The sequence below is a fragment of the Lobosporangium transversale genome, assembly GCF_002105155.1.
Source record: "Lobosporangium transversale strain NRRL 3116 chromosome Unknown BCR41scaffold_15, whole genome shotgun sequence".
Lineage (NCBI taxonomy): Eukaryota > Fungi > Mortierellomycota > Mortierellomycetes > Mortierellales > Mortierellaceae > Lobosporangium > Lobosporangium transversale.
Window position 1 is genome coordinate 411,521 of NW_019028993.1, and position 18,197 is coordinate 429,717.

General features: G+C 42.5%; 6 protein-coding genes across 6 annotated transcripts; 3 read left to right on the top strand and 3 right to left on the bottom strand.

The window, feature by feature from the left end:
- Positions 1-420: 420 nt before the first annotated feature.
- BCR41DRAFT_321698 (HIT-like domain-containing protein) lies at positions 421-1,849 on the bottom strand. The gene is made up of 4 exons (XM_022021447.1): positions 1,454-1,849; positions 1,155-1,360; positions 857-1,062; positions 421-738 (listed from the first exon to the last, which is right to left on the bottom strand). Exons 1-4 carry the CDS (start codon positions 1,757-1,759, stop codon positions 539-541), a joined length of 918 nt encoding a protein of 305 aa, XP_021882115.1. The 5' UTR covers positions 1,760-1,849; the 3' UTR covers positions 421-538.
- Positions 1,850-2,510: 661 nt separating this feature from the next.
- Positions 2,511-5,258, top strand: BCR41DRAFT_352191 (WD40-repeat-containing domain protein). The gene is made up of 6 exons (XM_022023914.1): positions 2,511-3,106; positions 3,209-3,762; positions 3,873-4,227; positions 4,380-4,878; positions 4,991-5,072; positions 5,207-5,258. Exons 1-6 carry the CDS (start codon positions 2,705-2,707, stop codon positions 5,244-5,246), a joined length of 1,932 nt encoding a protein of 643 aa, XP_021882116.1. The 5' UTR covers positions 2,511-2,704; the 3' UTR covers positions 5,247-5,258.
- A 4,805-nt stretch (positions 5,259-10,063) lies between these two features.
- Positions 10,064-10,237, top strand: BCR41DRAFT_283392 (hypothetical protein; the record flags this gene model as incomplete). The annotated part of the gene is made up of 1 exon (XM_022020253.1): positions 10,064-10,237. A coding segment is annotated over one exon (174 nt), but the record flags the coding sequence as incomplete, so codon positions are not given.
- Positions 10,238-11,928: 1,691 nt separating this feature from the next.
- On the bottom strand, positions 11,929-13,729 carry BCR41DRAFT_335616 (hypothetical protein; the record flags this gene model as incomplete). Its single annotated transcript, XM_022021996.1, has 4 exons — positions 11,929-12,248; positions 12,389-12,597; positions 13,004-13,062; positions 13,108-13,729. 4 exons carry the CDS (start codon positions 13,727-13,729, stop codon positions 12,014-12,016), a joined length of 1,125 nt encoding a protein of 374 aa, XP_021882118.1. The 3' UTR covers positions 11,929-12,013.
- Positions 13,730-14,161: 432 nt separating this feature from the next.
- On the top strand, positions 14,162-17,289 carry BCR41DRAFT_352195 (hypothetical protein). The gene has a single exon (XM_022023915.1). The coding sequence runs from the start codon at positions 14,327-14,329 to the stop codon at positions 17,267-17,269; it is 2,943 nt and encodes a 980-aa protein (XP_021882119.1). The 5' UTR covers positions 14,162-14,326; the 3' UTR covers positions 17,270-17,289.
- Positions 17,290-17,357: 68 nt separating this feature from the next.
- BCR41DRAFT_421568 (hypothetical protein) lies at positions 17,358-18,007 on the bottom strand. Its single transcript, XM_022030048.1, has 2 exons — positions 17,602-18,007; positions 17,358-17,445 (listed from the first exon to the last, which is right to left on the bottom strand). Exons 1-2 carry the CDS (start codon positions 17,947-17,949, stop codon positions 17,395-17,397), a joined length of 399 nt encoding a protein of 132 aa, XP_021882120.1. The 5' UTR covers positions 17,950-18,007; the 3' UTR covers positions 17,358-17,394.
- Positions 18,008-18,197: the final 190 nt, after the last annotated feature.

The window sequence follows — 18,197 nt, forward strand, 5'->3', positions numbered from 1 at the left end:
TACATGTACTGCATGTCCACATGCAAAATGAACAACTTCATTTGGAGCACAGCTTCCGAATGTACGGAATTGATTTCATCCGTGGAAACAAACAAACAAAAAAACAGCTCAACTGCATATTGATAATCCGACATCGTTGTCAATTGTCTGGACCGCAGGATGAAAAAAAAAAAAAAAAAAAAAAAAAAAGAAAACGAGCATGAAGAGGAGGCTTTCATGCGGACTGACCAAACATGGTAGTATGAGTGGAATCGACCTTTTTATTCAAGTCTCCAACGCCAATTGGTTGATCAGGGGTTAAAGAATAAAAAAGAAAAAGACTAGAGACGAGCAAATCTTCCTCGTAACGACATTCGGATTAACGATTTTCTTTTCTTTTTTTTTTCTTTTTTTTTTTTTGAGCCTCAGCCATGAACATTGGGCTGATAAAAAAAAATAAAAAAAAAAGAGCAAATATATATATATTTACTATCATATGTTGGACCAGAAAGTTATATGCGTAGTCTAGTTGCACATCGAAATGGGCTTGTGACGTCCATCAGTTTGCGATCTGGGACTTGGTAATTATCTCATAAATGGGATGGTTGACGCCCAAAGCAAAACGAAGCGAAGCCTTGCTGTAATACTCCCGATCAATATTCTCAATGTTATCTATAATGGTGTCCAGCAGGTGAGACTGGCCGACAGTGCTGCCTGGAACATGAGCTGTCACATATGTTATATGGACATGGAAGTGATCTAGACACACATACATACATATACATATACACACACGGCAATATTTGGCATTAATATTTACGCGCTTCATAATATTACTAACAGAAGAGGTGAGAACATTTGGATATCGGAAACTTACAGTAACTGGGATGGTAGTGTACAAACATGCGGATTTCATCAGAGGCTACACCGGGGAATTTTTCAGGGACCATAGCCAGAACCTTGTCTCGAATATTTTTAAGCATGGGCAGATGCTCTGGCCTAAGATCGCGCAGGGAACGTACATCCGACCTCTGTGAGATGGCCAATAAATAGAGCGAGGACAATGTTCGTTTGTCCCATTTACTACAATCGCAGAAGGAATGATTGTTTCAACAAATTAATATAAAAATTAAAAATTAAAAGCGACAATCTCAAAGCTGATCTTGACAATATACCTGTCAGGCAAAATAATGAATCCCGTATTGGGATCGTTATCTCGAAAGAGGACATTCTCTTGCTCTTTAAGACCACTTAGAATATTCTCCACCCATTGGATTCTGCTCTTGGGCTGACTCTCGATCCATGGTAATACAGCCGTCCTGTAGACCTCAGCAGTCTCTGTGATCATCTTACGAGTTTGGTGCGAGTACTTGGCAATATGCTATGTTATTCAAACAATGTTACGCGTCGCGTCAATATTAAAGTTCGCTAAAGAGAATGATTGATTTTGTTTTTACTGTGCCAAGTTCCTTACAGCCTCAGTGGCCGGATAAATAACGGTCATTTTCAGATCAGGGTCATTGCTTTTTCCCGGAGAGAGGATGGCATTCCACCAATTGTAAATGTCATTACTGCCAGTGGAGATTAGATCCGAGATGCGTTGAGTAATGTCACTGTCAGTGGTTTGTATTGCGAAATGAGTCTTTTCAATGAGCAAGATGGCAGGCTGTACAAGACTATTGTCTGTTGGTGATGGTAATGTGCCGAGAATAGCGATCGTCTTGAGGACAGGGTCCTCATTGAGCATTCGAGTGAAGACAAAGTCTGAAAGGCCGTGCATGGTCAGTGTAGATGCGAAAAGAGACTTGAACAAAAAGGAGTTTCGCGACGCAACCTCAGGAAAGTGAGTGAAATTGAGGGGAACAACAAGCAACACTGCGGATGTGACACGACAGGCACAATGGACTCAATCTTGGCAGGCCGAAGCAACGAGGCCCACAATACCATGTTCAATTAAAACTCGATTGCATTGGGTTTACAAACTTCGGCCGTCAGTATTTTGCCCTATCCTTTGTAAGCTTAAACATTCCTATTCGGACTGCAAGGCTAGTTCTATGAGTCTGAAGGCCTTTATTTGTGTTACAGCCAAAAAACTGCAGAGCCGTAATCCCATTATGAGCGTTCATCCGCAATCGACAGATAACAGTTATGGACAATTGCTCAGGTAGGCCCCAAATACCAAATATCCGAATGAACGGTTCAAATATTGTAATAACATCTTAGGGTCACCACCAGCCTGAGTGAGAGAGTAGTGTCTGCAAGAGCAAGCCACATTTGCCTTTCAGGATGTGCATCTGCACCCTCAGGCTGGTGACGAGCCTAATAACATCTCATTAGAAGCATAAAGTATAATATATAAATTAGCTCTCGTATTCTAGACAAAGCCACTTTGGTATCCACACCTTTTTTCTAAAAAAGACAGAACAACAGAACACAGCTCCGCCTAGAAAAAAAAAAAAAGAAAGAAAGAAAGAAAAGAAAAGAAAAAAGAAAGGTCTTTATTTTCTTTGTTTCATTCGTTCTCATTCCACTTTCAATTCATTCCTTGTCGTACCATCTCGATTGCTGCACTGCTCTGTTCTGTATGCTTATTTGTACCCGTTGAATACAAATTTTGATAAACCAATAATCAATTAAAGAAGAAGAACAGCTTTTTTTTTGTGCCTAAATTTTTGGTGGCAACTGACGACGAATATAATTTGAACACACAAAATCTCTTTCCAGTATGGATGGTAAACCTCTTATCCCTCTCTCCTTACTCGCCACCTCCGTCTTCCAACGAGACAGGAACCCACCCTCCTCTTCAAGTTCTACCTCAACCCAAGTCCCTGCTCCAGCCTCAACTCAACCTCCAGTGTCAACGCAGGCCACCACTTCAGCCACACCCTCCGAAATGATGCCCCAGCGAGGAGAAGATAGTCGTCAAAAGAGGCCCAGAAGTAGTCAATCACCTGATTTATCCAGGAGATTACGAAAAAAGTCGACAAAAGAAGAAGATTCCTCTTCAGCAGAATCAACCTCGGACTCTGAGTCGTCCAGCTCTGAGGATTCGGATCATGAACAGCTACAAACGACGAATGCCTCTGCACTCAAGATGCATGGTGTTATTCATGATCTGATGCTTGAGGTATGGGTTTCTTGATTATGACTGCATAAGGACATGTGTTCATGCTTTTAATTGTCTGCACAAATCTCATTGGCATTGTACTTTTTTAAATGTATCAACTAGTTGGAGCGCACTCGAACCAAACATGCAAAATACAGTGATAAAGTCAAAACCTCATCTAAAAAAATTAGGGATCTTAGCAGAAAACTCGAGAGACGTTTCCGTCATATGAGTGAGCATACGCTGGTCGCGAGTCCTGGCTCGGATCGGACATCCCTTACAAGACGGCCTAGTATTCCAAACAGCAATGACAGAGTCACATTGGCATCATTTGTTAGAAATACTGTTTCTATGACAACAACAAAGAGAACTCAAGGCTTGCCACAACCACCTTCTCCATCCCGATCAGCTCAATCTCATCGTGAGCAGACTCAGAGACCTGTATTCTCAACGTCCGACCGAGATAGAGTTCCGAAAAGAGAGCACTCTACTGCCGGGCCATCCTTGCATGACGACCGCATCAGGATTGCTGCGTCTAATGTCGTGGAGACTTTTACAAACATTCATGCCGATATCCGTAATAAGGCTTTTGCGAGGAAGCCAAGAAATATGGTTATGCATTCTTCAATTGCTGGAGCTGATATGGAAGAGGTTATGGTGGCTAACTCCTTGGATGGGTACGCTGCATGGTTTATTTTTATTTCTTTAATACGCGTTAGTAATGCGGATCAAATTGCTACTTGTACTTGTACTAAGAGTGGATATCGTACGCTATGTGTATTTGTAGGTCTATTCAATTCTGGGATCTCGAGAACCGTCATCTGATCTCGACAATTCCTCGAAGCCACCTGAACCAACCATGGTGTGAGGATATGTGCTGGGTGGGTCAAAATACGCTAGCTATAGCAAGTGCTCACAAGGAAGGTGTCCCACTCCAGCATCAATTGGCACTTGTTCATGTTGAGAAAGCCAAACCGTATAGATCAGCCTTAGGGATGAGTGCTACCTCGATCTCTTGGACAATTCAACCTTTAAGAGAATCACCTCATGATGGGAGCAGAGGTGGTATTGTGTGTGTTAGCTCTTTAATTGAAGATATGAATGGGATGTCTCTGGTTACTGCTGGTGTGGATAAGCAAATTGTAAGTTTAGTCTTTTGCGGTACTTTGCATGAGACTCGTTTATGATGATAAAATGTCAGGGCTCAAGGATTTCTTGTATTAATTTTTTTTTTTTTTTTTTTTTTGTGTTTATTTAATTTTTATTTTTATTTTTTTTTTTTTCTCACTTGCAGGTCAAATGGCAGTTTGCATCACAATATACGGACGGAAATCGTACTCCGATCCAACAAAGCCCCCTTCATAATAAGCACACTAGTACGATACAAGCTTTATGCTATGCTTCGCAAAGCAATGTCCTCTATTCGGGAGGGTGCGACTGTAGAGTTATTGGCTTTGACATGGTCCGATCAGAGATTGTAGTGGAGTACAAAAACAAGGATGGTCGAATCAATTCCATCCTGCAGAATCCTGTGGATCCGAATTTGTTTTTGATAAGCCAAGCTACAACGCATAACCAGCTGTTGCTGCATGATACCCGAGTAAGGTTTGAAACGCCAGTTCTCGAGTTCGGGTTTGACAGTGCGGACAGACTTTCAAAGCAGATATTGCCATCTTGGCACCCTGCTGGTGCTATCGTTAGCAGTGGAATGCAGATTGAATCCAAGATCAATATCTGGGATATTCGATGGAAGGATGTCCATCGAGGTGCAGGCCAATCAATTGATGTTCATGGTAAGAATTAACGTTTTGACAAAAAGTGAGCCATTAAAAGAAAAAGAAAGAAATTAGTCTTTAGGAGTCAATTGACTAGCATTGCAAACACTGCAAACGCTTGTGAACATAGAGAAACGCGTCTTCAAAGCAGCCTTTCACCCAAAGCGATCGCTTATGACCTCGATGAGCTCAGATGGAAGTCTTGGATTTATGTAAGCATTCAAAGCTAGGACAATACTTTTTTTTTTTTTTTTTTTTTTTTTTTTCTTTTCTTAAAAAATTTTTTGTTTGTATCTGGGATTCTATGATTCTAATCCAGTATTTTTTTCTTTTTCCTTACTTTCAGCGATTTCCGATTGAACCCTGACACAGTTGTCCATCAGTAAAGTTCAAGATACACTTTTTTTTTTTTTTTTTTTTTTCATGCATGATAACTGCTATAGTAATCTGAATAAATAAAGAACCATCTTTTGACGACGATGCTGTGCCTTTAAGATTGGCTTGTGTGATGTAGTTGAGTTTAATTAGATCCAGCACAAATAAGAAGACGAGCACAGATCTCATGTCATGTGGAGTGGTCGTCAGCAAATTAAGACCAGACATGGTCAATTATCTGTATTTTCATATTACTCCCGATCTTTTCATGACCATCTCGAGATCTATACAGCCCCTCGCCAACACAAACCGAAAGGCAAAGCTCTTCTCTTTTTTCTTTCTTCCGTCACACTCACGCAGAAAAAAAAAAAAAAAAGCATCGACCATTGTTCCTGTGGTGTATCTGTTGCATCCTTTATTCCTTTTAGTCCTTTTTGGTTTTCCTCATCTTGCTGTCGATCCATTTTCCTTTCATCCCACCTGCTTCTTTCGTTTCTGTAGTCATTCTGTTCCTTTCATTTACCTTCACTCTCCCTTTCTTTCTTTCTCTCTTCTTCTTCTTTGCACAGGTAACAAACCTCCTCTTCTGACTTTGCCTGACACGATTGCCTCCATTCTCATGCAAATCACATGTACACATGTACACATTCTTCTTTGCAACCCCTTTTCCTGGTGTCTTTTTTTTTTTTTTTTTTTTTTTTTCCTCTCCTATTCTTCTTTGTACTTTGCACTCCCTAGACCAATTCTTTCTCTCTCTCTCTCTCTTTTTTTTTTTTTTTTTTTTTTTTCTTTCCCAATGCATGCATTTGAGATATCCCAAAAGAAAAAAAAAAAAAAAAAAAGCCCCGTACACTCCGTAACATCATACAGACGCATACTTCATAAATCACAACATCATAATCTTTTCTATCCTGTCAGTGCTCTCATCTTTTGCAGCCTGTCCCCCACTTGCATCTCTTAATATTCCCTTGAAAAGACACGTCCCCCTTTCTTCCTTCTCCTCACACACAAGAATGTAATGTACATGTAGAATTTCTCACCTCTATTCCTATTTATTACTTTTACTTTTATTATTGTTATTGTTATTGTTATTGTTATTATTATTAGTAGTTATTATCATTATTACTATCATTATTAGTTATTATTATTATTAGTTATTATTATTATTAGTTATTATTATTATTATTATGATGATGGTACCTCCTACTTCTCTTTTGCCACCACCATTGCAATCCTTCTTTGACCAGTAGACCAGTAGACCAGTAGACCAGTAGGCCAGTTAGTGAGAAAGAAAAGAAAAAAGAAAAGAAAAAGAAAAAACAAAGTCAAAAAGAAAGCCTTCAATATCAGCCAAACTGTTGCACTGTTGACTCCTTTGGGTTTAGTAGCAATTTTCAATGGCAGGAACCAAAAAAACACATTTGCGTTGCCCCGAATGTCGATTGCTTGTCCAACATTATCAGGGACTCTTCCCCACACACAGGTTGCCCCTGTTTATCTGCTTTCCTGTTTTATCTTCCTCTTTTCCTGTTTACCCAATTCTCATTTTCCTGCAGCTCACCTTAATACAAAGTAGAATCAATGGCTTGGTTATTCATCTACACACAAACACCCTCTTTGTTCTCTATCCGTTCTTGAAAGGACGTTGACCAACCAACACATTCCATCGTCAAAAAATACTTTTCTTTATTCATTTCATTTCCTCCTTCATTTCATTTTCTTCCTTCCTTCCTTCATATAATCATTTTCTTCCATTTTCATCATTGCAAATTGCATCTCCCTTCGCTTCCATCCCCCCCCCCCTTTTTTTTTTGTCTTGTAAGCATACGCCCTTTTTCATATTTGCAATTCATCCTCAGCCTCCACTGAAATTTCCTTCGCTGTCCGTTTTCTTCTCTCCACTGAAACCTCCCCAACAGGAATTAAAAAATAAAAAAAATAATACTCGTTAAAATCCTTAATGCACAATCAAGGATCCAACATTTTCAGTCTTTTCTTTTTTTAGAGTTGATTGATGTTGCCATTAAACACAATCACTTTCTATCCATCCTTGTCCTCCTATTACACTTTGCCCTTGCCACTTGTTCTAACCATCCTTACCCTTCGTTCTTTTTCTTTTTTTTCCTCAAAACTTGTTCCTTCTAGGCAGTGGTTTTGTTCTGGCCTATTCCACATCCATTGCTAAAGACAGGAATAAACCACTGACAACCAGCATTCCACCGCCATGAATCATAATTCACCACACTACCCAACTTCACCAGGCTACGATCACGCCTCGCCCACGCCCTCTTCTCCCTCATCCCCCGCACCCTCTCACGACGGCAGCTATAGGTCTGGCTCCAAGGGCAAAAAACCCGCCTCTGCAGCTCGCCTCCCTGAGTCTCTACTCTCCTCCACCATTGATTTCCCAAAACCAAAACCAAGGAAAAAGCACCCTTCCGAGGTGGGATCGCCAGGCCCTATATCCGGAACTGACTATCATAATGTCCATCCTACGAGTGAGGCTACTAATGAGGAGACTTCTGAAGAGGACGAGGCTGTCAAGCAGGCGAAAGAGGATCCATTAGCTGCTCAAGTCTGGCGCTTGTATACCAAGGCAAAAGACTCTTTGCCTAACGGGAAACGGCTTGAGAATCTCACCTGGCGTATGATGGCTATGACATTGCATAAGAAGAATAAGGAAAAGGAAGACAAGGAGCGGGAACAAAGTATGGAGCTGGAATGTCCTGTCCCCGCTGGTCAACCAAGGTATATTAAATATCACATTGAGCCATGTTGTCCATCATGAAAAGCATGATGCCTTGATTACAGCGTTTTAGGAAGAGCGACCCTCCAGTCATCTGCATTGATCCTTTTTACTCATTATTATCTCTATGATTGTGTCGTATTTACTGATAAAATTGTAGTCATATGGATACCATGAGCTCCAAACCCATGCCTAGCATGAGCATCGCCATTCCTGCACCAAATCATCACGGTACTACCTCAGGATTTTATGATGCGACTATGCAATCCGACTCTGACGACGACCACGGCTCCCAATCGAACGCGTCTTCTACAGCGTCTTCGCCCAGAGAGATGAGGTTTAGTGGTATTCCAACGATGACACCCATCAAGAGTCCTCCAAGCTCACAGAAAAATGGTTTCAAATTTTCATCTGTTTCCCCTTCCTCCCGCCAAAAGAAATCGTCTGTCAGCAACAACATCAACGTCACCAACACTAACAATAGCTATTTCAATAATAATAATTCCAACCAGCCAAGCAGAAGCCCCACAACAGGGTCGTTTATGAATGGAGTGACACCCTCACCAACCAACTCCATCTCTATAGATTTTGGCGCTGGTGCTGGCACTACATTCAACTCTGTTGGAAGTAATAGAAGCTCTGGAAGCAGTAGTAGGCCGACCCTTTCTCGAAGCTCTACAGGAAGTAAATCTGGACATTCAAGTTCACGCAATAGCACACACCGACTATCAAGTTACCAGGGCAAGGTAAATTAAATGCAAGCATATGTAAATTTATTGTCCTATGCTCATACTACAGTTACTATCCTCTATTCTAACTTTTTTTTTTTTTTTTTTTTTTTTTTCTTAAAAAAAAAAACAGGCGTCGTCGGGATCAGCAACAGATAAAATTACTCAGTCACAGGCGGCCAAACAAACAAACCTCCAGTCAGTAGCAGCAGGCACATTCCGCAGCCCTATGCCCAACCCATACCTCGGAAGCATCAATATCCCTCACGATGCTTCATCAGGTGACTCAGACTTTGAATCTTCCCGTCCTTCCTCCCCAACAACAGTCTTCCCCACCCAATCCTCAGAGAGACCAAAAGTCAAATCAAAAGCCAGATCAAAATCTGGAGATGAAGTACCTGTTAAGCAAGAGTCTCCGACCCAAAAGAAGCTCTTGGTAAATCCATCCAGTGCTCCTTCCTTTGGTATTAAGACTGAAAGTGTACCTGACTACACTACAGATGACAATCTTTTAGGCGCGAATACCCTTGCCACGTCAAATCAAAATATTTTTTATCCCGACTATTTACTCGCTGCAGCTGCTCAACAGCAGCAGCAACAACAACAACAACAGCAACAGCAACAGCAGCAACAGCAGCATCTTTTACAGCAACAGCTTCTTCAGCAGCAGTTACAACAAGGGACTAATGCGTTTGGTGAAGTAAATTATGGAGATTTGATCTCCATGATGAACTTTGGGGGAGTTGATGGTACATCTGGGTTTATCCAGGATCCCGAGCTTTTGGACGCACGGTTTTTCAATGCGGCAAATGATTTGAATGCTACCTCTCAAACAGGACAGCCTTCCGGGTTCATCGACCCGGCACAGCTGCTGCCTTTTACCAGCCAGCCGGGCACTTTCTTTAGCGAACAGACGGCTTCCTTTGATTCAAATGGGATTGCTATCAGTCAATCGACTCCTTCGGACAGTGTTATGAGAGAAGATGCGAATATGGACACAGATGAGGCTGAGAAACCACCAATATCAATACCCCCAAGCTCATTAAGCTCTAACCACCAGGAACCTGCATGGACCACTGACAGTCCACCCATCACTAAAAAGACACCACCAACATCATCAAGCTCATCTATCGTTCCTGGAAAGCGCTCTCGTGCACATGCTCGTCAGTCTGCAGAAATAAAAGCTGATACTTCAACGGCCAAAGCATTTTCCGAGGAATCCTCTGAGAAACCTGCTAATTCTACACCGAATAACAATCCTTCTGAAACATCAACTTCGACCCCCAACTCGAGCTCAACCTCGATCTCGACTTCTAATTCCGCTACAGATAATGCATCTTCTGTACCACTGATACCCACAAAATGTACCAACTGCAGTACTCAGAACACACCTCTTTGGCGTCGTAACCCAGAAGGTCTGCCACTTTGCAATGCCTGTGGTCTCTTCCTGAAGTTGCATGGCGTTGTCCGCCCGCTCAGTCTCAAAACAGACGTTATCAAGAAACGAAACCGAAACAATGCGAATGCCAGTAACAGCACGAGCCAAAACGGAGCTAATGCTAGTACTGGGCAGACAGCTGGAGTAAATGGAGAATCCACTGATGGATCTAGCTCTGTTTCTACGCAAGCTTCAAAATCCTCAGACGACCTGCATGCACCGAACAAGCCAACGAAGAATGCACAGCGGCGTAAAAGTATAGAGCTCAACTCGGCAACTAGTACTCAAGACAAGAAGGAGTCAATGAATCTCAATCTCCCAAACTCGGGTCCTCTGAACTCTTCGAACGCTAGTTCTGCACCAACCACGCCTACAGGAGCAGCGCTAAATGTCGGTACAGATGGCTCGAATCAAGTGAATGGAATGAGTGGAATCAGCACATCGATACCAACAACAATGAGTTCTGGGACCACAACGTTCACTTCGACACATACGTTCCCCAAGCGTCAACGAAGGTACTCTTCAGAATCCAAAGCGATGGCTAGTGCAGCCCAGGCACAAAATGCAGAGAGTCAATCAGCACGGCCCTTGTCTGCTAAGCAAAAACAGCAGCAGCAGCAAAAGCAGCAGATTAAACAACAACAGCAGCAACAGCAGCATTCGAATACAGGTCATCAGGGATACCCATCCTCTCAAAGTATCTTGCAGCAGCAGCAGCAGCAGCAGCAGCAGCAACAAGCTGTTTCAGAGCAACAAAGGCTATCATCGCAGCAGCAAGATCAGATGCAGACTGGTCTAGGATCAATAACAGCAGGGTTGGAGACCAATCAACTTCAATTGCCTTATGCATTCACAACTCTGCCGCTCTCTCAACAACAGCAAGGCGTTGCAACATTGGAGCGTGCGCAGCAACTGATGTACCAGGATATGTTGAACCGTCGCCGTCAGCAGCAGGAACAGCAACTTCATGAGCAGCAACAACGTCAACAGCAACTCCAGCAACAGCAACTCCAACAGCAACAGCAACAGGCAATCATGGCCTACCTGAAGCGTCAGCAGCAAATCCAAAGCATGGATAGCTCTCTTACACCCCAGCAGCAACAACAGATCCAGTTCCTTCATCAACAACAGCAGCTTTTGCTGCAGCAGCAGCAGCAACAACAACAACCTCCCATCATGACCACGACCAATGGCAAGATGATGAGTGCAGCACCATTTGGGCCAACCGTGATGACTGGTCTTGAAAATGTTTTGGGAAGTGGGTCTGGAGGTATTAGTGGACTGACAGTAGGAGTGCAGAATCCGATGGCGATGTTTAATGGGGACTGGTCCAATTTGGATCTGAGTACAACTGCTGCGGCTGCGGCTGCAGCAGGTGTGACTTCACCATCATTGCAAACTAGTGCGGGAGCTCAACTGGGTATTTCCACAGGGATGATGTCGATAGAGCAGCAGCAGCAGGCACATGCTATGCTCGTTGCACAATACCGGGCCAAGATTGCTGGAGCTGGCCAAAATCATTAAAAAAAAAAAAAAAGAAAAGAAAAGAAAAGAAAAAAAAAAGAAAAAAAAAAAAAAAAGAAAAAGACGAGGGTTCCTTCACTTACCCAGCTTCATTTACTTATTCATTCATTTTTCATCCTTTTTTAAACACATCAACCTCCACTTGTATTTTCATCCGCCATTTTTTTTTATTGTTTTTGGTCTAACCTGTTGTATATTTTTATTGAACAACATAAACGTAATCTATCTAAACAAAAAAAAAAAAAGAAAAAAAAAAAAAAGTTCTATTGTATATACATTGTCTAAACAAAGCTAGAAGTATACTCGATAAATATGAACAATCATCAAGAAGGTATGACTGTCTTATGCCTCTTGCTCTTGTTGCTGCTGTTGTAACAATTGCTGTTGTTGTTGTCTTTTCTTTTCGAGTCTCCATTTGTTGAGACCCATACCGCCGGTGCAGAGCATGACGAGAGAGGCACCCAAGACGCTGAAGAAATCGGGATTTTCATGCTGAATGGTGATCTGGAATATGAATGCGAATACAATATCGTTCATGCGCATCAAAGTTCCTGGTCCCAGAGGCGCCAATTGTAGGCTGAACATTAGGAAAAAAAAAAAAAAAAAAAAAAGTCATCGTATTAGAATTAAGATTCGTGTTTGTACACGCTATCATTTTTCAAAAAAAATAAAAAATAAAAAAAAAAGAAAAAGAAAAAGAAAAAAAAAAAAACTTACCCCGAGTTCAAAAGAACCTGTCCAATAAATGCAACGACACCGAGGGTGATAATGCCTGTCCACACAAGAGTACCTTGTGGTGCTTTGTAGCCACCTTGGAGAGCATATAGACCGATCATGCTTACAAAGCAGCTCACAACACCAAAGTAGACGACGTGTTGCATGGAATGGGCACCTTGTTTTCCAATCTTGCGAACAATCACATATGCCTAAATAAAGGAAACAAAAAAAGGGAGAAAAAAAAAAAAAAAAAAAAAAAAAAAGTTAACAGGAGACCTTCAGATCCCGCAAGATGCTTAAAAGTCCGAACGTCATGGGAAAATATGCATGTTGATGTGCAAAAAATACATGTACAGGAAATCAAGAGAGAAAAGAGGTCGGATTTTTTTTTTTTTGCGCAGTATGCAGATCAAAGAATTGCTTTTGTTTCGGAGAAAGATTGGGTTTGTCTTTTGCATCGCCAGATCCGCTAGTGCCTGCCGTATTTTGTGTGTTGACAAATCCAGCTCAGCATAGCATATTAAATGACCCTTTTTTTTACTATTAGTGCTATTGGAATCTCCCCTTTTCCCTTTTTTTTTTTTTTTTTTTTTTTTTATTGTAAAAATGACTTACCACAGCGGAGCACATTGCTCCACAAATCCCAGCCAAAGCACCATAGAGTCGATGATGATCTTCTCCTTGTCTCTGTAGCAACATCATCATGACAGCGGACGAACTATTGTCGCTGAAGCTCTTTGGATCCTGATGAAACAGGACTGAGGGCTTCGCGACCAAGATGACTCCAATCATCGAAACCACAGAAGCCAACATATCCAATGGACCGAAAGGCTCTTTGAGAACAATCCTACCCAAGATCGCCGTGAAGACAGGTCCCAAAAAGAAGATGACGGTCGCATCTGCCAGAGGCATGACACTCAACGCATAAAAGAAAAACCCCAATCCACAGGATCCTGCCAATCCACGACAGAACAACAAAAACCGAACGCCTTTATTTCCAAAGGGTGAAACATTGAGGCATCGACAGGCTATAACACCAAGAAATGTTTGCACAACACCTCGAAAGAAAACAATCTCAAAAGAAGGAATGGTCTTCGCGGTCAGAGAGACCAACAGGGACATAAAACTGAAAAATAAGGCGGAAAGGGTCATATAAAAAAGACCCCTCGTCTCTTGATGGCGTTGTAGAGCTGCTGCTACTGCTGTAGTTCTATCTTTAGTAGCTTCAGGTGAAGCAGAAACCACAGTACTTGAGGAAGTTAAAGTGGAGGGGGTATAGGGTGTATCGTTGGCATTGGGTTTGCTATGTAAAAGAGGGCTAGATTCACTATGGGCTGTCATGATTCAAAGGAGGTGAAATAGATACGGTGACCTTGTGGATGAAAGAAACAAAAAAAAAGAAAAAGAAAAAAAAAAAAGAAAAGAAAAAAAGGAATGAGTGGAGAAAACGAGAAGTCAAGTCGTTGCTTCGAGTGGTGGAAAAGGCAAAACTTTAACGCTCCTCCAAAGGCAAGGATGCAAGGTAAGTAGACAATGATCATGTGACTGACTTTGCCACCCTTTGACCTGAAATAAAAAAAAAAAAAAAAAAAAAAAAAAAAGAGAAGGTTTACCCGTTGTCACATGAGATCCTCAACAATGACAGTGATGTGTGAAGGTCGCACAGGGCTCCCTGGCGGATTAATACATATGGTGGCGCCTCTTCATTTATTCGCCCGCATCGGTGTATCAAATCTATGTACGATACGAAAAACCGCAATAAATTTTGTCCTGGGCCATCCTTCCTTCTTTTCATTTACTCATTTTTACTTCATTTCATTCCATTGGAAGTTCAATTCGTTCTCTCGTTTCTGTACTCTTATTTTAATATCTTTCAGAAACGTGGCAACTGTGCATCCCATTAAAATCTTGACTGATATTCAATAACTACCTGACTTTATGAGTCGCTTCTCCAGTATCGGCACGACCACTACAATGTACAACAGTGGGTCTTCATTCACGCACAGTTCTACACCCCACCCGAAAAGCGATCTGATCATGGCTCCAAAACGTTCACTTCCTCCACCACCCCCTATTCCTTCATCAACAGCTACACCACCAAAACGACCAGTACCATCTCTCCCTACAACAACTGATGATGAACGATTACCCCAGGCTGCAGCTACGTCTCCAAAGCGATCGCTGCCTCCACCACCAACGCCACCCACCAGTAGAGAGCACAGTAGCATAGCACCGCCGCCCCGGTCATTACCACGCCCGCTCTCTGTTGTCTCTCTTACCAAGCCCAATCGACCTATACCCTCTATCCCAGCACCATCTCATACCCACATCGAAAGCGAAGATAATGAGAAAACTCTCCATGCTCCTACAACTCCTGAGACCCCAACCGGGATTGCGCCAGTACCATCGCCGCGTCGTCTCAGTATTATTGAAGGACTGGCCAAACCACCAATCATTCGTCCGTCATCCATGGTTTCTGTCAATTCAATCCGAACATCTGAAAAACATACCTCTTCTATTTATGAAGAAGACGAAGAGGAGCATGGACCAGTGAAGGTGCAAGAGCAAGAGCAAGGGCCAAGGGAGGATAACGCACCAATGTCTCCGATACATTCAACGACTATGCCTGCTGTACCTTGGTTAGCTGAACTGGAAAACAGGCGAGCTGGATTGAATTCTACTAAGAAACCGCCAGCCGAGCATTCAAGTCATATCTCTTCAGATTCTGCTCAAACACCTCTCGAATCTTCGAAACGAGTCATCTCCACTTCAAAATCACCTCAAACCTTAGTAACGAATGGATATCAGAAAAATCTGGTCCCTGTGCCCTCAACACACGTTCATTCACTAAAACACACAACACCCACATCTCCAAAGCCAGTACCAGTATCAATAACCACGTCCTCCGTCACACAGACAACCGGTGTAGTTCTACCTAAACGCGCCGTGCCCCGATCCCCAGTTACTCCAAGGTCGTCAGAGTCAACGCAGGGAGACAAACTATCACCTATTCCTAACCGGTCGGGATCAAACATTTTGAAGAAGATTGAGGAGCTACATCTAAATGAAGAATCACCTGCACCTCCACACCCACCCTTGCCACCTTCCAAACCACGAAGATTACCCTGCATTACTCCAGTTCGTGATGATCAGACAGCGGAGCGTGTGCAACAAACGCAGTTCAAGATCGAGCCGCCTCTTCCTATCCCAGCACCTATACCACCATCTCTTCCACAAAGGCGCCCAACTATATCACAAAAACCAACTCCTCCTCCCCCTCCTCCTCCACGCCCTACGCTGCCGCAACGTCCTGAAACACTGCAACACCCCGAACCTCTTCAACGTCCAGAACTGCCTCGGCGACCAGAGTTACCTCAGCGTCCCCCTCTACCAAAGCGCCCTGGACAGCAAATGCAGCAGCAGCAGACTACGACACATAGCCATCATTCATCCTCACAGTCTTTCTCGAGCGTACAAACCTCAACAACCACAGTTAACGGGTTTTCCAGTCATTTTTCACAAAAGGCTTCAGTATCATGCACGTCATTGATTGAGCTTCAGTCAGGCGAAGATGCTGTCAGTGCACTCAATCGAACTTCACCAATGTTTACACCAGAATTCAATGGTGAGAGACTAGATCTAAGCCTAGCAGATTTTTCAGCGATGGACGACCATGCCAGGTCATGTCCACGGTCCGAAGAGGAAAGCATTGCTAGACTCTCTTACTATTTGACATCGCCCTTCCAAGGTGACCAAGTGGCACAACTGAGGACGATCTTTACATGGCTCGCTACTAATATTGAGTATAACATGAAGGGACTATTATCCGGTAACTTTGGCGATAACTCTGCCGAGACCGTCCTCCGAACCAAGACTGGAGTCTGTGCAGGGTTTTCAAATCTTTTCATGGCTCTTGCGGCTCCGGCACAGTTGGGTGTGACACAGGTGACGGGTGTTGCTCGTGGATATGGGGTCGAGGTTGGAGGTGACTCGTTGGGTGCAGGACATGCGTGGAATGCGGTAACGATTTCAGGAGAATGCCTATTAATTGATTCGACATGGGGTGCAGGAGCAGATGATCCGACAACGGGAATGAGCAAGATGTTTAAACCACAGTACTTCCTGATACGCCCAGAGTGGTTAATCTATAGTCATTGGCCAAATCAACCACAAGATCAATTTCTGAACCCACCTATTCATGTGGATGTGTATCGCGCGCTGCCTTTCCGAATGATAGATTCATGGACGCTGGGTATTGTCCCAATCGGAGTGAATAGCACGCACACGGTGTATACAGATAATGATTACTTTGAGCTTGAAATCTTGCTTGAGAAACAAGCATGGAATGGAGCAACTGCGTTCATGGCATCTCACCTGGACTGGAAGACTACAGGCGAAAGAATCAAGGCAGCTCGTCACTGGACTCGTGAAGATGAGAAGGGTATCATCATGACAATCAAATGTATTTGCCCCACACCAGGATTCGGGACACTGATGGTCTATGGAATGCCTGCGACTAGCACTGAAGGTCACTCAATCAACGTTCTGCAGTACAAGATCGTGAATAATGGTAGTGGGGCAAACGCAATGCCCATGATGGAGACGTATGATGTACTGGGGTTTTCGTTTTCAATCATGGAGCCTATTACAGCACGCGTTCAAAGTGGTGTTACACAGACCATCCGCGTCAAGATCTTTAATGTACAGAAGGGAGAAACGGCGCCTAGGCCCGTATTGGTGGGCGGGTTTATGCCTGATCCGATGAAGGAGATAGGACAAGGATTGTATGAGTTACAGAAGACACTGAGGCCTGGCGAATACAAGATTGGGTTCATGAAGGGCATCTCCATGGGTCTCCTTGGTGTCTTCCATGCAGTATAGAGTTTTTTGTATTAAGCTGCTTTGATAAAACAAAAATTAATTTGAAATATTTGAATTGATATTATTATTATTCTATTATTCTATTATTCTATTAATGTGATCATTATGATTGTTATTGAAATTAATTATCTCCTATCTTTGATATGATCGACAAACGTTTGGACCAATGATGGTGGCTAATAAAGAGAAAGAAGAAAGGAATTTAGACTTATGAATCGATGATCAAACGTGCATGGGTTTATAGCCACAAAGTTTTTTTATTTTTTTATTTTTTTATTTTTTTTTTATTTATTTATTTATTTATTTTTTTTTTTAAAGGACGGTATACTTACATCTGCAACAATGGCGAAGCGATTATCCCAGTCGACGATCAGCGGTTTCTTTAATAACCCTGGTTTACCATCCAAAGCCAGTTGCGCTTCTTTAATAGTGGATACCTTTGGAGCATCCTCCTTGAGAATCAACGATGCTCCTTTTGCCTCGGATCCATTGCCGAGATAGCGAATAATATCAGCTACTTGAGCATGCGTTGGAGGGATCTTCTTTGATTGAACCACATCCACGTCAAACTTGTGTGTAATAGCTGCTCTCTTCAGAAGCCGCAAGGATTCTTTTGAGAGCTTGCAGGTAGGGTCATGAAAAATGGTAATCATGGTACTCTTCGGAAGCCGGAATGACATTTTGAAAAGGAAAGGAATGTTTCTTTTTTGTTGTTGTTATTGTTGTTGTGAAATGAGAACAAAGCAAGTTTAAAAAAAAAAAAAAAATGAACGCATGAATTCGAAAATGATTTTTCCTTTTAGGAAAAGGGGATCTAGATCATGTGACCAACACATAACGTAGATGTGTGATATGTATGTTTTTGTTTTTTCTTGCATAATGGGATCTTATCTGATATGAAGGCAATATTTTTAATGAAGACAACAAG

What these genes read in the sequence shown, in the direction of transcription:
- BCR41DRAFT_321698 (XM_022021447.1), bottom strand. Translation starts at nt 1,759, where the DNA reads ATGCACGGCCTTTCAGACTTTGTCTTCACTCGAATGCTCAATGAGGAC. An exon ending in TTCATTATTTTGCCTGACAG is followed by an intron (nt 1,063 to 1,154) that starts GTATATTGTCAA and finishes CTGCGATTGTAG; the next exon opens with TAAATGGGACAAACGAACAT. An exon ending in ACACTACCATCCCAGTTACT is followed by an intron (nt 739 to 856) that starts GTAAGTTTCCGA and finishes ATGTGTGTCTAG; the next exon opens with ATCACTTCCATGTCCATATA.
- BCR41DRAFT_352191 (XM_022023914.1), top strand. Translation starts at nt 2,705, where the DNA reads ATGGATGGTAAACCTCTTATCCCTCTCTCCTTACTCGCCACCTCCGTC. An exon ending in CCAATCAATTGATGTTCATG is followed by an intron (nt 4,879 to 4,990) that starts GTAAGAATTAAC and finishes TTGTGAACATAG; the next exon opens with AGAAACGCGTCTTCAAAGCA. An exon ending in GATGGAAGTCTTGGATTTAT is followed by an intron (nt 5,073 to 5,206) that starts GTAAGCATTCAA and finishes CCTTACTTTCAG; the next exon opens with CGATTTCCGATTGAACCCTG.
- BCR41DRAFT_352195 (XM_022023915.1), top strand. Translation starts at nt 14,327, where the DNA reads ATGAGTCGCTTCTCCAGTATCGGCACGACCACTACAATGTACAACAGT.
- BCR41DRAFT_421568 (XM_022030048.1), bottom strand. Translation starts at nt 17,949, where the DNA reads ATGTCATTCCGGCTTCCGAAGAGTACCATGATTACCATTTTTCATGAC. An exon ending in GCTTCGCCATTGTTGCAGAT is followed by an intron (nt 17,446 to 17,601) that starts GTAAGTATACCG and finishes TCTCTTTATTAG; the next exon opens with CCACCATCATTGGTCCAAAC.